We start from the raw sequence: 16224 nt of genomic DNA on the forward strand, positions 1-16224 counted from the left end.
TACAGGGCTGTTAACACGCATGTGGACCAAAACACTGTTCAATGGCACGTGAGTGAGAAGAAATGACAGGTACTGCAACAAACAACACAGATGACACACACACACACACACAGCCAAGTAACATCCAGAGTACATACATACACACGTTACAGTTCCAAATACACACTGCTTAACAACCAGGGAAAGCCATCAGTGAGGATGAAAATGATGAGAAGCTGACACATTGGCTCAACTGACTAATTCTCTCCCTACGATCGCCAGCATTCCATACAGGCACCGATTCGTGTCCCGGCTGCTCTGCTTCCCATCCAGCTCCTTGCTTGCGGTCTGGGAAAGCAGAACATGGTCCAAAGCTTTGCAACCCTGAACCATGGCTCCTGGCATCTGCTCAGCTCAGTTCTGGCTGCTGACACTCTTTGGGGAGTGAGCGGATGAAAGATCTTTCTATCCTTCTCTCTGTGAATCTGCTTTTCTGCAGCCATTTGGGGGTGAAACCAGCAGGTGAAGGAAGACCCCTCTCTCCACCTCTTCCAAACACATTAATCTAAAAAAAAAGGGTATCTACACCCAAAAATCCCCTTCTGACCACTGTATCACTATCATCTGTAACAATAAAAAATTTTAAATAATAGTTTTTAAAACTCTAAATGACACTCAATTTGAGAGGTTTGTAGGTAATATTTCTTAAAATTCAGTAAGCTCATCAGGATTATTGACAGGATTATGAGTTTTCACTCATTTCCCCCCAAACATAATTTCTTAGCATAAAGCTTTTCTCATCTCCGTAAAGTTTTTTGACTTTCTGCAACTCTAATCCTCTGAACCTGTGCCACAGCATAACCCCCAACGAGCTCCCCAGCTTTCTTGGCACAGCGAGTCATTTGTAGGGCCTGCAATATCCCCCAGCACCCTCACCCCGCTGGCAAGGTCCTTGCCACAGCTCTGTCCTGTCCCTCTGTTGACGGGCAGCTCCGAGCAGGTGCAGCTTTAAGTGCTCACACCCAGCATGGCCCTGACTTCTGCCTCACCCCTGAGGTCCTCCTGGAGCATCAGAGCCTCATCTCTCATCGCTGACTTCCCAGGGAACACATTCACCAGTTTCAGAAGGCACCAGCGGTTGCTTCAACAGTTCTGGCATTTTCTAAGTACATTGCTATGTTAAAGGTTACATCCACCCCTCCATTTCCCCTGAGGGTTTGAACAGTATCATTCTCCATTTCTAGGCTGTTTGCTCACTAGTCCTTCTCCAAGGAGGAGAGAAGTCTCCGAGTCCCAACTCAGGTTGCGGAGTCCAGCTTCCTGCTAGTGTGGACAGCGGGTGGCAGTAGAGATTGCTTGGTGGTGGGGGGGTTGGTTCTTGCCTCCATCATGAGATCTGGATTCCAACTCTAGGCTTCGGCTGCCTGGCATCGTGAGTACGCTCTGGAGAACAGAGAGCACCAGCAGATGGGAGTTCTCTTATCTTTCCCTTCTGCATCTCTCTCTGCCTCTCACACGTCAAAGGCAGGAAGACATTGGCTCAACAGTGAAGGTGCTACTTAGAGCGCCCATGTCGGAGCATCTGGGCCCCAGTCCTAGCTCTGATTCCAGCTTCCTAGCAAGAAGCAAATGATGCCTCCAGTACCTGGGTCCCCACCACTTATATGGGGCACCTGGACTCAGTCCTGCGGTCCTGCCTTCTGCCTGTCCCAGAGCTGACCATTGTGGCCATTTGTGAGCAGGTACAGGATCACAATTTGTCTCAGAGTTTCAGATGAAACAAAAATTAAAGCTTTAAAAAAGAGTAGGGCTCGGCAACATGGCCTAGCGACTAGGGTCCTCGCCTTGAACGCGCTGGGATCCCATATGGGCGCCGGTTCTGATCCTGGCGGCTCCACTTCCCATCCAGCTCCCTGCTTGTGGCCTGGGAAAGCAGTCGAGGACAGGCCAATGCTTTGGGACCCTGCACCCGTGTCAGAGACCCGGAGGGAAGTTCCTGGCTCCTGGCTTTGGATCGGCGCAGCACCGGCCGTTGTGCTCACTTGGGGAGTGAATCATTGGACAGAAGATCTTCCTCTCTGTCTCTCCTCCTCTCTGTAAATCTGCCTTTGTAATAAAAAATAAATCTTTTTTTTTTTTTAAGATTTACTTATTTTTATTAGAAAGGCAGATTTACAGAGAGGAGATACAGAGAAAGATTTTCCATCTACTCATTCACTCCCCAAACAGCCACAATGGCCAGTACTGAGTTCAACCAAAGCCAGAGGCCAGGAGCTTCTCAGGTCTCCCATGTGGGTGCAGGGTCTCAAAGCTTTGGGCTGTCCTCTACTGCTTTCCCAGGCCACAAACAGGGAGCTGGATGTCAAGTGGAGCAGTCAGGACACCAAACCGACATTCATATGGGATGCTGGCACTTACAGGCAGAGAATCAGCCAATTGTGTCATCAATTAATTAATTTAATGAATGAAGTTCAATGGTCTGACAGCAAACAAGGAGAACCAGGCTGGCTGCAGACAGGCACAATGGTAAACTCTCTAAGCACTGCATGTTTAAGCCAGTACCCTAACCTTACACGTTTCACATCTGTGTGCTGAGCTTTGGTTGTGCTCTGTCCTGGTGGGAACAGACTGGCTAGGATTCAGGTTTATTCCCTCCAAAGGGAGTGAGCTGGTCACCCTGATAAGACACAGTTGGCAGGAATTCTGCCTGGCGGTACAGCCAATACTTTGCTCTGCCAAAGGGCCTTTGTGGTGTTGCTGGCCTTCAATCTGAAACGTGGCCCTGGGTTACAGCTGCCCACCCGCCAGCGTCACCTGAGCCAAGCAGAAGCTCCAGCCCAGCTCCTGCCAGGATGCTCTCTGGAAAGACGGCCTCCAGCCCATGGCTTCAGTTGCAGGGTCCCTCAGGGCCTCAAGGTCACTGTCTCCGCCCCTAGCAACTGTACCAAATGTCAGTCTTTAATTCAACTTGACCTTATGCTGGCAGAGGGCCCATAGAATCTGCGGTGTAGGACTGGGGTTATATCCCAGTTTCAGTTGACGAAATGCTCTCTCCTGTTACGTCTTTCAATAGGTTTCAGGAAGTTATTTTGCTGTTAAATCATCGTTCTTCCTTCTTAGTTTTATCTCTTCCTTTTCCATAAAGGAAAAGTGATACAGCAGGGAAATGGTTCAACTCTTTTAAAAAAAAATCAGTTTGAAGTCTCATTTTGGGCAATGACAAAAATTTTCCCCCAAATTTGGAAAGGAGAAAGTTCCCAGGGAAGCCTCAAGAGACCAGAATTCAATTTTTGAGAAAATGCTGGTTATATTGCTCTAGGCATTTTATCTTAACCCTGCACACTTAATTTTACTCATTTTAAAATGGGAAAATACACTTTGTCCTACTTCTTGTATAAAAAGGGGGGAAGAATAAAATGTATCCTTTTTGCTATCAGCTAGAGACACTAAACACAAACTGCTACTTATTATCACCCAGCAGGAGAAAAAAAAAGATCCTTAAAATCTAAACCAAACTGGTACCTTCCCATCTCCACTCCCCCACCCTCCTCTGACTGTGGCACACATACTTTCCCAGTGGGGGAGCACACAGAACTGGGCATGGGAGCACAGCTGAGAATTACTTTTTCAAATGTTACTTATTTGAAATTAGAATGACAGAGGAAAACAAAGAGAAAAAGAAAAGAGATCTTCTATCAGCTAGTTTATTTTCTTAAATGTCCACAACAATTAGGGCTGGGCCAGGCTAAAGAACTCCACTGTCTCCCACGCAGGTGGCAGGAACCCAAGCACCTGGGCCACAAGCTGCTTGGGTGAGCACTGTGGCATAGTGAGTAAAAGCTGTAGCCTGCATCCCATAAGGGCACTGATTTGAGACCCAGCCTCTCCATTTCCATCCAGCTTCATGCAGCAGAGGATGGCAGGTGGCCCCCTGCACCCATCTGGGAGACTAAGAAAAAACTCCTGGCTTCCCCAGTTTGCAGCTATTTGGGAAGTGAGCCAGCCAAAGATCTCTATGTAACTCTTTCAAATAAATAAATCTGCAGACACAACATCTCTGTTTTTATAAAGTTGATTCCATGACTCATTACCCAGCATTTATCACAAGTGCTTAACAGACACTCCAAAGCTCACTGTCCTCTCAATGGAAATCTCCTGCTCCTAGTACTTTGCCACCTGCACCTCCCACTGTCACCAGAGAGGGATGGCTTCTGACGTCAATCTCACCAAGAACCAGGGTTTCTAAACATGCTAGACACACGCTCAGGACCAAGCCCGGCTCCAGTGCACCAGCTGATGAAGCACTGGTGTAAACGGAGCCCCTGACTCTTCTGGAAAGCAGGGCGGCCTTTACCCAGAAGGGCCCCTTGGGCACACCACAGGCCACCCGAGGCAGCTCCCTTTTCTTTGGCCCCATCACTGCAGTTAGGACACATTCCTCACCCAGCCAGCTGCAGTCACAATGTATGTCTAACCGCCCAACTCCAAATCTCACCTTCCCCTGGGAAAACTACTTAATCCATGTTAGCTTCCTGATCATTAAAATGGACCCAACGCAGAGCTCGCCTCACGGGCAGCACATACTAGCACACCTGGGCAGAGTGTCTGGTACAGAGTGCTCTGCAAACCTCCAAAACCACACAGAAAGTGTGCATTAAGATACAACACAACAATACTTTATGCCAAACAAACTTTCCATTTCTTCGTGTACTTTCTGAAGTCTCCCTCCTACTGTTCTTTATGGCTTCCTAATCAGTTCCCCATCACATGGTCACCATCCTCTGCCAATCCACCTTGCATGCTATTGCTAGGGTAGGTTTTCAGAAGTACTTCTCAGTCACACAATGTATGGCTCATTACAAGAAGCAAAAACAAAAAGAGCCAGAAACAAAAGAGCCAGGTCATCACAGGCTAAGCAGAACTCACCATTACTGATGTACACAGGAACTTGAAAAGGTTCATAGAGGGCCTGGCATGATGGCTCAATGGCTAAAGCCATACCTCGCCTTGCAAATGCCAGGATCCCATTTGGGTACTGGTTCATGTCCTGGCTGCTTCATTTCCCATCCAGCTCCCTGCTTATGGCCTGGGAAAGCAGAAGACGGCCCAAAGCCTTGGGGTCCTGCACCTATGTGGGAGACCTGGAGGAGGCTCCTGGCTTCAGATGGGATCAGCTCCTGCCACTGTGACCATTTGGGAAGTAAACCAGTGGATGGAAGATCTGTCTCTCTTCCTCTTTATAAATTTGACTTTCCAATAAAAATAAATAAATCTCTAAAAAAAATTCATGGAGAAATGCAAGGGAGTTTATTTTGGTGAAAAAAATGTTTAAAATTTGTGTGTACTGGCCTAGTGGTTACAGTCCTCGCCTTGCACATGCCAGGATCCCATATGGGTGCTGGTTCATGTCTTGGCTGCTCTATTTCTCTTCCAGCTCTCTGCTTGTGGCCTGGGAAAGCAGTCAAGGATGGCCCAAAGCCTTGGGACCCTGCACCCACATGGGAGACCCACAGAAAGTTCCTGGCTCCTGGCTTCAGATTGGTTCAGCTCTAGTCGTTGCAGCTATTGGGGGAGTGAGCCAGCTTAAGGAAGATGTTTCTGTATCTCCTCCTCTCTGTAGATCTGACTTTCCAATGAAATAAGTAAATCTTAAAAAAAAACAGTACATACTTTTTCTCATAATATACCTTTTCCATGGTTTGCTAAGGCCATTTGTATTCTAGGTTTTTTTTTTTAAAGATTTATTTTTGTTATTTTTTTTATTGGAAAGGTGGATATACAGAGAGGAGAGACAGAGAGGAAGATCTTCCATCCGATGATTCACTCCCCAAGTGAGCGCAACGGGCCGATACTATGCCGATCCGAAGCCAGGAGCCTCTTCCGCGTCTCCCACGCGGGTGCAGGTTCCCAAAGCCTTGGGCCGTCCTCGACTGCTTTCCCAGGCCACAAGCAGGGAGCTGGACGGGAAGCGGGGCTGCCGGGATTAGAACCGGCGCCCATATGGGATCCCGGGTGTGCAAGGCGAGGACCTTTAACCACTTGCACCACCGTGCCGGGCCCTGTATTCTAGTTTTTTTAACCCAGGTGAGGTAACTATTTACACACTAGTAATTCTTCCTTTAGATTTAAGTATAAAGTCGGGCCTTGTGGTACAGTGGGTTAACCTGTAGCCTGTAACGCCAGCAGCTTGGATCTTGTTATCAGTTCCAGCCTGAACCAGCCCCAGCCACTGCAGTCACTGGCAGTGGCTGGAAGCCCGTCTCTCCCTCTTTCAAGATAATAAAAAAAGAAATCTTTAAAGATTAAAACAATTAAGTACAAACCTCTTCACAGAAACACGAGTCAGAGTACTGAGGGACTGGTGGTGATGGGCTCCGCCTCTCTTCTCATCACGGTCCCCTGCCCACCCAGGCAACAGCCCCCAGCACAGCCACTGCATGCGTTCTCATACCTCACAGCCTCCCTTATGCTCAGTGGCTTCAAATAGACTTGGCCTGTTTCTGGGGGAGCCTCAGGTCTCACGGATATGGGGGGGGGACCCCCGAGCTACCAGTCTCTCCCCCTGCAAGCCTGCTCCTCTCAGCCCCAAGCCCCTGCCCACGCAGTCCTGGTGTTGGAGCGGCCACCTCCTCTTCTCTGCCCAGCGCTGAGCACATGTCCCCTCAGCCAAGCGGCACCCTGGTGAGTCACAAGCTGGGTATTACAGGGCATCCCTGCCATCTCGACACCACGTGCGGCAGCCCACAGCCACACAGGGTCATCACACCCGGCAGGCACACACACGCTAGACAGACAGCTGTGCATTTTTAAAAATTTATTTTGTCTCAAAAAATCACAAAGCCCTTTGGCGATGAAACATTTAATATGTGTCCCTCCAGTAGTTACACAAGGCTTGGAAACCAAGAAACCAGTGCCCAGGGAACAGCACGAGCCTTCTGCCTCCCTTCCAATAGGAGGCCTTTGCCTCTTCTCCCAGCCTTGTTTCACTTGACCAGCTAGACATCCCCACAGCCCTGATGTGCCACATCTGGCTCCAGGGGCTTGATGCATATGCTCAAGCCAATCCTTGCAGCTGCCCTGCCGAGGCAGGTACAGTGAGCATCTTCAGTTCACCAGGAGACCGAGATGCCAACAGGCTAGGGCCAAGTGCCCCGGGTCTCCCAGAGAGTGAAGGGGTTGGAACTGAAAGTTACAAGCTGGTGTCACCCAACACAAGGCCACATAACTGAGCTCAGCAGCGCCCTGACCACTTGGCGAGAGACACACCTCATACAGGTGGAGGGTGCAGGTGCAAAGAACAACGAGGCGGGATGAGCCTCTAGGATCAGAACAAGCTCCTCCCACACACTGGGAAGTACTGGGGCCCTCACAGTGCTGTCACTACCAGCCACATCTAAGAATGAACAGGGTTGGTAAGCAAGTCGGTCTTGGGCCCACTTGGACACCTGGCAAGATCCTGCACACCTGACTGCCCTGACAGAAGTTTCAGGGCCAGTTTTTCCTTGCTTCCCATGTGACTGTCGCTGACCTCCTAACCTGCAAAGCAGTCCAACCCGCCCCCCTCACTCAACAGTCAGCCAACAAAGCACACAACTTACTTGATAGACATATTTTAACAAGACACCCTATCATCAAATCACAAGAACTGAGCCCGCTCACTGTCAGCATCAGTGTTTCCTATCAACATCTGGAACACACAGGTCCTCACAGGACACTTGCAACTGCAGGGCACACTTCGCTATAGCCGACCCCACCCCAACACATGTGCCCAACCAGGGGCATGGTCTGCAGAGAGCCTGGGATCTGCTCTGATTACAGAAAGCCAAGCTCCTGAGTTAACCCCTGTGCCCCTGCCCACAGGGCAGCTGCAACCACCACCTGCTTGCCCGTGGCTTCTGTCAAACCACCCCCCCTTAGACCCCCATCAAGTCTCTTGACCACTTCAAACACAGCCTGTCCAGGCCCCTCCCCATCCGCATTCATAGCAGATGTCACCACCAAAGCAAATACTAGCATGGGTCCCATCACCTCCTCCAAGAGGCCCTGGGATCCTGCCCTGCCCTTCCTAGTACTTTTCTTGCCTGGCTGGCAACGCTTTCTTACACTGCCGATCTCTGCACCACACACCAGAACTCTTTCAGAAGCACAAGGGAACGACTTACTGCGAGACCCTCAGGGGCTCCTTATTCCCCCCCAGGAGCAAGCCAAACTCCTGACCATGGCATGCCACCCCAACTCCAACACACACAATCACAGGTCCCAGCCAATCTTCAAGCTGCCTTCTGCTCCCCCTGCCAACAGTGAATGCATCACCTTTCACTCTCAACAGATCAAAGCTGGCCCAGCCAGGTTCCACCTCCCCAGGGCCACTGAGCTGTGACCCATGCTACTCTCTTCCTAGAACATCTCTGCTGCACCTGTTGGTCCACCAGAGCCCTGCACAAGCACCACCCCTTACAGAAAACCTCCAAATCCATCCATTTGACAAAACACCATCATCTGCTTTCTTGGCCATCTCTCCCACAAGTTCGTTTCCATATTGCCAGGACCTGGCACGGTAGCCAGCACACAACAAACATTTGCTACGTGAAGCCCAAGGCCACTGGTCATGGCCCATCCTGGACCCCCAAGCAGACTCACCAACACAATCACAGGTGGGGAACTCGGCCTGGGCTCTCTTTGCAGGCGTATCCAGCAGACTCTTGGTTGGCGTGTCCAGGTACTTGAGGGGTGACTCCAAGAAGCCACTGAGGGTGGGGGTTAGTGGATTCTCTGCCTTGGTGGGTGTGGCCTCCTGGCCTCCCTCCTCCGAGTGGAAGCAGGTGGTCGAGAGCACAGTCACAGCCCCTGAAGACTCAATCTTGATTTGCTTGGGGGAGCGGGTGGCGAAGGGGCTCCCAGGAGCAGGGAGACAAGGGGGCTGGGCCTCGGGGTCCTGAATGGGCACAGAAGTGGGGCCAGGAAGCCCAAAGCTATCCCCAAATTCAGCCTCGAACTGCCGGATGAGCTCCTCCAGCTTGTCATCGGCAGGGGGAAGGGGGCCAGTGGAGCCTGGCTGCAGGGTGGCCATGGGGCTGGGGGACCTCATTTCCTGAGTAGGGGGCAGCAGGCTGTCCCCGGAGGGACTAGGTGCAAATAGCGCAAGAGAAGGTTCTGGGGGCAAAGGGACAGCAGAGCCCTGCGCTGGGGAGGTCGTGCCAGGCGCAGGTGCCTGCACTTCCTCGGTGGCAGTGGGGGCCCTGGGCCCTTCCAGGATGATCTGCCTGAGCGGCGGGAAGAGGGGCTGCGCCTCCCGGGGTCTGGACTTCTTGATCTGAACAGGCTTGCGCACACTGGGCTTGATCCCCGGGGCTGCTTTCTCCGTCCCCACGGCACCTACAGCAGCAGCAAGGGGCTTCTTCTTCTTCTCCTTGGGGGGCCTATCTGGAGGCCGGGGCGCAGGCGAGCTGGCTGGTGCCCACCAGCTGGAAGCAGGTGGGTCTGAGGGGGTGGGGAAGGAGGCCTCATGGGCCTGCTCCAGGAAGAGACTGCGCTTGTGGTGCAGGTGCTGCTGCAAGGCAGTCTGGGCCTTCTGATGGGCGTCAGGCTCTGGAGCTGGCACGGGGGTCTCTCTCTGCAGGACGGGAGAGGAGGAGGTTGGGGCCGGGGAGGGAGACGGCACCTCAGCCTTGATCTTGGGTTTAGCGGGCAGGGGCTCCGGCCGCTTGAACACTGACTGGATGTAATCACTGGCACTGCCCAACAGCTGCTCCAGTTCGGCCATGGGGTCAGGGCTGGGACGGGGCAGGGGCCAGGAGCTCCGGGGAGTTGCTGGTGGGGTGTCGGTGGCCCAGGCTTCAGGAAATTCAGTTCTGGGAGTCGCAGGAGGGAAGGCAGGGCTCTCGGGAGTAAAAGATGGGTGCTCCTCAGGGGCAACCACGGGCCACGAGGAAGTGGCCCGGAGGTAGGACTGGGGGGACCGGAAAGGAGTGGAAGGGGACAAGGCCTCGGGGAGGGGGCAGGCAGCCTGGGAGGAAGGATGGGAAGGCTGGGGGAGGGCAGAGGAGAGCTGGGTGAGGGCCTCGATGGCGATGGCGGTCTGCAAACTGATGTTCTTCTCCTTGGCAATGCTCAGGGCGCTCTGGGACAGGGGCAGGCCCTCTGAGGGGGGCTGCTGGGGAGCTTCGGAGCTGAGCAGTGGCCTGGCACTCACAGCTGGGAGGCCGGCTTCGCCAGGGACAGGAGGAAGAGTCCCGGAGAGCCGGGGCCGCTCCTCCCCACCTTCCATGACCACAGACTTGATCTTCCCCTCCAGCCACTCGAGGTAGTCAGGGCACTCTGGGCCATCGCAGTTGCAGTTAGGCGGCTTCATGCCATGCCGGGCCAGGGCCAGGGCCGTCTGCAGTGTATCCAGGTCTTCGCTGCCCACAGAGCAGCCCTCGGGCCCTGGCCGGGACCCCCTGCCACTGTTCCCAGGCTCGCGACTCATCTCACGGTTGAAGGTTTCGTAGAGCCGGGTGCTAAGGGCCCCATAAGAGGACACAGCTTCGGCCACGGCCGAAAAGGCCACCAGGTCGTGGGCATCTTCCAGGCGGGCAGCGTGGGCTGGGCCTGGGGCAGCGTCCCAGTCGGGCTTCTGGTCTACCCGCCAAGGGCCCCCAGTCCCCAGCAGACTGGGTCCAGCGGGCTCTCTAGCACCATTGACCGGAGCCCCTGAGGTGCTTAGCTGCCTTGAGTCCTCATGGTACACTGGCCCTGAGTCCATCGGACCTGCAGCAGGTCCATCCACTGGGCTGAGCTCTGAGCCTGTCTGGAGAGAGAAAGGAGGAAAAACATTTAAAAGAATGAACCACACTATTTGGAAGCATCCCTCTGCTTCACAGCACTCAGACGCACAGCTAACCCTTGTTTTTGTTGCAAATCCTCTCTTCTTGGGTCTCTGTTCATCTTCCCACCCATTCCCTCACCAACTTCACCAGCAGAAATGGAAAGACCTTGAAGGGATCCTAACAGGGAACTCTTAGGGCTGCTCAGATCTTGAGAGCCTCAGATCAATCCCACTGACAAGCACCCTCCCCAAAAAGAGAGGACACACAGAGAGATCCTTAACTCCCAGGGAGGACCAGAGGCACACTAAGAACAGGCTCGTGTTTACTCCGCTTTTTGTCAAGAGGCGAAGAAGCCCAACAAGCCCAGCGTGTAACCGTGCAACAGGAGCGACGAGCACGCCCAGATGGTGTGGGAAAAGCAGCCTTTACAAACTCAGCACGCACTCGCCTCCTGCTGGGAGGGACCCCACAGTTCCTTTCTCTCCTGGTTACCGTTCTCACTGAAGCCCATGCTGGGTACCATCGGCTGGCAGTGGGACCACCTGCCCACACACAGCCCAGCCAGCATGGTGCCCTGTGTCGGGTGTCATGCCAGTCACAAGTGAGCTCCTCCCGACACCACTCATGTCCACGAAAGCATACAACGAGGGAGGGCAAGCTGAGGAAGGGCCACGAGGGCCCACCCAGCCAGTGAAAACCCCACACACAGATCTGAATTCTGCAAGACTCATTCCCGAGCAGGGCAGCTCTTCCTCTCGCAGAATGTCGAGCAAACAGGCAGGAGCAGCGGCATGCTTAGGACACCAGGACAAAGCTGGGTGAAGTGCAGGACACACTTACACGATCTTAAAGCATCTTCTCACAAGCAATTTAACTATAGCTGTAACTTTATAAGGGAGAGATCTGGGCAATACCACCTTAAAATGGCCAAAATTGTCATTACCACCAAGGGCAAACCAATAGCATGCTTCTCTGGATAAGACACAGAGTACCTAACACCACTCCCACAGAACTACAGCTAAAACCTATCGCCTGAATTTAATCCTGAGGAACTACAGGTCAGTGCAAAGCCAAGGGCATTCTACAAAGGACCCAGAATGTTCTCTTAAAAAATAAATAAATTTAAAAAAAAAGCAAATGCACTCTTCTAGGCCAGATCTTGGGCTGGGGAAAGGCAATGATAAAGTGTGCTATTGGGACAGCACACGAAATGTGACTGTGGGACCCGGCACAATGGCTCTATGTCTAAAATCTCGCCTTGCATGTGGTGGGATCTCATATGCGTGCCAGTTCATGTCCTGGCTGCTCCACTTTCCTTCTAGCAACCTGCTTGTAGCCTGGGAAAGCAGTTGAGAATGGCCCAAGCCTTGGGACCCTGCAAGCTGAGGGATCCTGCAGATCTGTGTGTGGGGTTTTCACTGGCTGGGTGGGCCCTCTTGGCCCTTCCTCAGCTTGCCCACGTGGGAGACCCCAAGGAGTCTCCAGGTTCCTGGCTTCAGTTCGGCTCAGTTTCGGCAGTTGCAGCAACCTGGGGAGTAAACCATCGGATAGAAGATCTTTCTTTCTCTCCTCCTTTCCTTATATCCACTTTTGCAATAAAAATAAATAAATCTTTAAAAAAAAAAGTGGCTGTAGTCAGCATCCCATATGGGTGCCAGGTTGTGTCCAGGCTGTTCTGCTTCTGATCTAGCTTCTGGCTAATATGCTGAGGGCCCCTGCTATCCACATGGGACATCAAGAAGCAGCTCCAAGTTCCTAGCTTTGGCTCAGCCCAGCTCCAGCTATTGCAGCCATCGGGGACTGAAGCAGCAAATGAAGATCTCCATTTCTCCCTCTGTATGCCTTTCAAATAAATAAATCCTTACAAAAAAAAAGAAAGAAAAGAAAGAAAAAAGAGAAAGCTATAACAGGGAACAAAGCTGTGACCCAGACCAGGCACTCCAATACAGGATGCAGGTGTCCCAAGCAGAAATTTCACCACTGCACCCTCTCCCACCCCAGGGCACTTCCATTAGCTCCCATGCCACACATGCCTGCTACTGCTTGTTCAAGCAGCTGCCTCCCTCCCACAGCAAGTGGTATCTCCCATAAGGCAATGTCAGGCTGTAATTACTTGAATGCCTCCTGTCCATGGCTGATGTGGAAACATTCTCACAGGTGACTGAAAGCATGTCTGTTCCCCCTACAAGCCACAGAAAATGCCAGACTTTTCCAGACCTTGGTGGATACTACCATACATCTAGGAATGCATCTCATCAAGTCCACTCCCATCCTTCCTTCCTTCTAGAAACCTAAACTAACGCAGCTAAGGATGGATATGAGCTCCAAAGTGATCCAATTTACATGCATAACCAAGCAGAAACACAGCAGAGGAGCAGAGATTTATGAAAACAGTGTCAGAAAGACTAATGCTGCAAGAGCTGAGGCTTCCCCAAAATGGGCAAGACAACTAAAAGGGACTTAAACAGCTATTTTTGGTGTGTGAATGAGAACGAGGAGGAACGAGGCAGCTTTGTGCCTCTAAGTTCTCTAGGAAGGAAAACACTTTTCAGACCAAGAAGAAACAGAAAGGCAGAAGACCTGGATATGAGAAAAGGAAGAAAGGAAGGTTGGCAAGGATGGGAAGACTCCCAATTCCAAGGGCTCCCACCGACCCCATTCTCAGCACATGCCTGGGACGCTGGAGCAAAATGGCCAGCAGAACACACCGACAGATGAGGAGGGCAAGGTTCATGCCCAACTGTCCAGTCTACCAAGTTTGAGAGCAGCCCCCAGAAGATTCCAGAATTAGTACATAATGAAACCACCGGAGTCAGGTTCCTGGGAAGACCACACCCTATCGGCTTCCAACCAACTAGAATGCTCTCTGCTATGTGACCACTGAGCAGATGGGGAGCTATCTGGCAGACAGCTCCCTGCTCTGAGGCTGCAGGCCAAACCTACTATGGACCTGCTTTACCCACCTATATGTACAGAGTGAATATTTCTAATTGTTCAACAGTCAAAAATCCAACTCCAGACAAAACCTGGATTTCCTAAAAGCTCCACACTTCTACTTGTCAAGTTTGCAACTGAGCAGTAGCTACAAACTTGCAGAAAACAGCACTAGTTTATGTCTATGTAAAAAATTCTGAAATCTATGAACCATTTTTCCACACCATGCATTGACTGCAACCTTACTTGCATGCCTGCCACAGCAAGCCCCAGCCCCGGCACTGCACATTGCCTTCTTGAAACCAAGGCCAAGGGTCAGGGATCACTCATTAATTGCTTGACCTAATTACCAATTCATTCACTAGGCTTCTTGCCCACACCCCTGCAGTGGGCTGTGACCTCCTGGCCCCTGGTCAGCTGCAGAGGGCTGTAGAAGCCTGGCTCACCACTGTTGAGATAACCATGGTCACAGGTGACAAGGAGCAGATCCAGCAAGGGGTTGGCAGAAAGTCTTCAGACTCGCCCGTTCCAGCTGGTTGCCAGTAACGACAGAGGAGAGCCTACTGATTGTATAGGCAGACATCAACCAGGAGGGATAAAGCTATGTTGAATGACACAACCAGATGTCAAAAGTAAACAGGCCACAGAGAAAAAAAAAAAGTAGGGTAGAATAAAGAATGTCCCATACTTGGACCCGACACCCCACGGGTGCAAATTAAAGACGGGAAGAAACACAGGACAATCAGAAGAGACAAAAAGCTGAGCCAGCAGGTGACACACTCAATGTGATGTGGCACTGTACAGGATCTTACAGACCAAGTTCTCTATAAAACATTTTTTGTAACCACAGTTCTCAGTAAGAAACACACTTTACACAGCAGTCTATGGATGTGCTTGCATAGGACAAGGTTCGTCACCAGACCCTCCCCTGACTACTCGCATACCTGTTGCTGAGTATATCCTGATGCCAAAGTGGGAGCAGGCAGGTGTGTGGGCCAGGAAGTCAAACACATAGAGTAGTTTACATTTCAGCAAGGGCACTGACTGCAGAGTTCAAGGCTGCTGGCCCAAAGGCAGAAGACAGTGCAAGCATGCAGGCCAACACTGGGAAGGGTCTGAATTTCACACAAGCAGGAAGGAAGAGACGGGGAGGCAATGTGGCTATGGAGCTGAATGAGTAAAAAGCAGCAGCAGAGACAAGGAACAGAACCGAGGTCTTCCTGCACCAAGGCCCTCCTTGCCACCACCGGGTCTGTATCAGCGTCTGCAGCCAGGGTCGGCTACACAGCTGTTAGCGCAGGGTAGGAGGGTGTGACCAGCTACACGGCCTCCCTCCTCTACTGGCCGGTGCTCAGAAAGTTCTACCCTACTGTGGACAATCTTATCGGTCCTGCCTCAGGGTGGCCCATGACACTGGGGCAGCTGGTGCTCTTCCGTGACCCAGTACTCCCCATGGTGGCTGTCATGTGCCACTGAGATGACTTACGAAGCAGGCAAAGGACCTCCTCAGTGCCTGACCCCTGCCCACCTCCACAGAGAGGCCTACCCCAGGGGCTGGTGCCATCTGGGATCCTCACACCTGCCCCTACCCAGGATACTGGGAGAGTTCCAGGAGCCCCAGACCAGGGTTTTTCCAGGTGGGGGTGTGTCCCCATCCATCATCTAGCAGGAGCTGAGATTTTCCCTTTCAAAGCCTTATCCTACCCTGACCAGCAGGGGAGGGGACATGTTCAATGCCACCACCCTGCCCCCAGGCACAACTCTCCTGCTGCAGAGGGCGCTGTTGGAAGCAGGCCCTGCACCTGACTTGGTCAGATCTCCCAGAGTCCTGCCGGCTGCCACTTCACAGCCCCTGAATCCCCAGGGCCGACCTCCCCTTCACCAGGCCTCCACAGCCCCTGGAGGCCACATGACGCTGCAGAGGTGAGGGCTCCCATGCCCTTGTCACCACACCAGGGTGGCAACACAGCGTGGAGGCACAGAAACACCATCAGATCCCCCAGGTCAGCTGTGACTCCAGCAACACTGACAGAAAGACACCCAAATCCAGGAAGTCTTTCCAGACTTCCAAAGAAGCACAAGACGTAAGATAAGAAGAGCAACCCCTAGGGCAAAGTTCTCCTTGACCAGACCTTCTCAGAGTCTCTCAGAAAAGGGAAGTGAGAGCAACCAAAAGCAGGGGGCTGCCCCACCGACTGACCCCAAGGGCTTGGCCCATCCGCCCCAGTGCATTCTCAAGGGACTCTAGAGAGGGGCACCCACCCAGGAAATCCCAGCTGCATGCCCCACCGGCAGCTGTGGGGGGTGTGAGGCCTCCAGCCCCACCCAGACCCAATGCTTTCCTCCCCTCCCCCAGCCGATGGCCTTACTCCCTCTGTGAGCACATGCCTGTATTTATGGCACGTTCTGTCTGGAATTCATCAATTATTCATCTCGTAAGCGGATTCTCTCCTCCTGGGATTTACCAATGAATCCGATCTGTGAGTAGAGAGAGATGTTTGAG

General features: G+C 52.3%; 1 protein-coding gene across 1 annotated transcript in view; it reads right to left on the reverse strand.

The window, feature by feature from the left end:
- Positions 1-16224, reverse strand: part of TET3 (tet methylcytosine dioxygenase 3) — a 104516-nt gene that overhangs the window by 44292 nt on the left and 44000 nt on the right. The window contains exon 4 of the mRNA XM_040993681.1: positions 8620-10768. Coding sequence (XP_040849615.1) covers positions 8620-10768 — 2149 coding nt within the window. The remainder of the gene's footprint in view (positions 1-8619; positions 10769-16224) is intronic.

Source organism: Ochotona curzoniae, unplaced genomic scaffold (assembly GCF_017591425.1).
Source record: "Ochotona curzoniae isolate NIBS_2020 unplaced genomic scaffold, NIBS_Ocur_1.0 contig_883, whole genome shotgun sequence".
In the NCBI taxonomy this organism is placed as follows: domain Eukaryota; kingdom Metazoa; phylum Chordata; class Mammalia; order Lagomorpha; family Ochotonidae; genus Ochotona; species Ochotona curzoniae.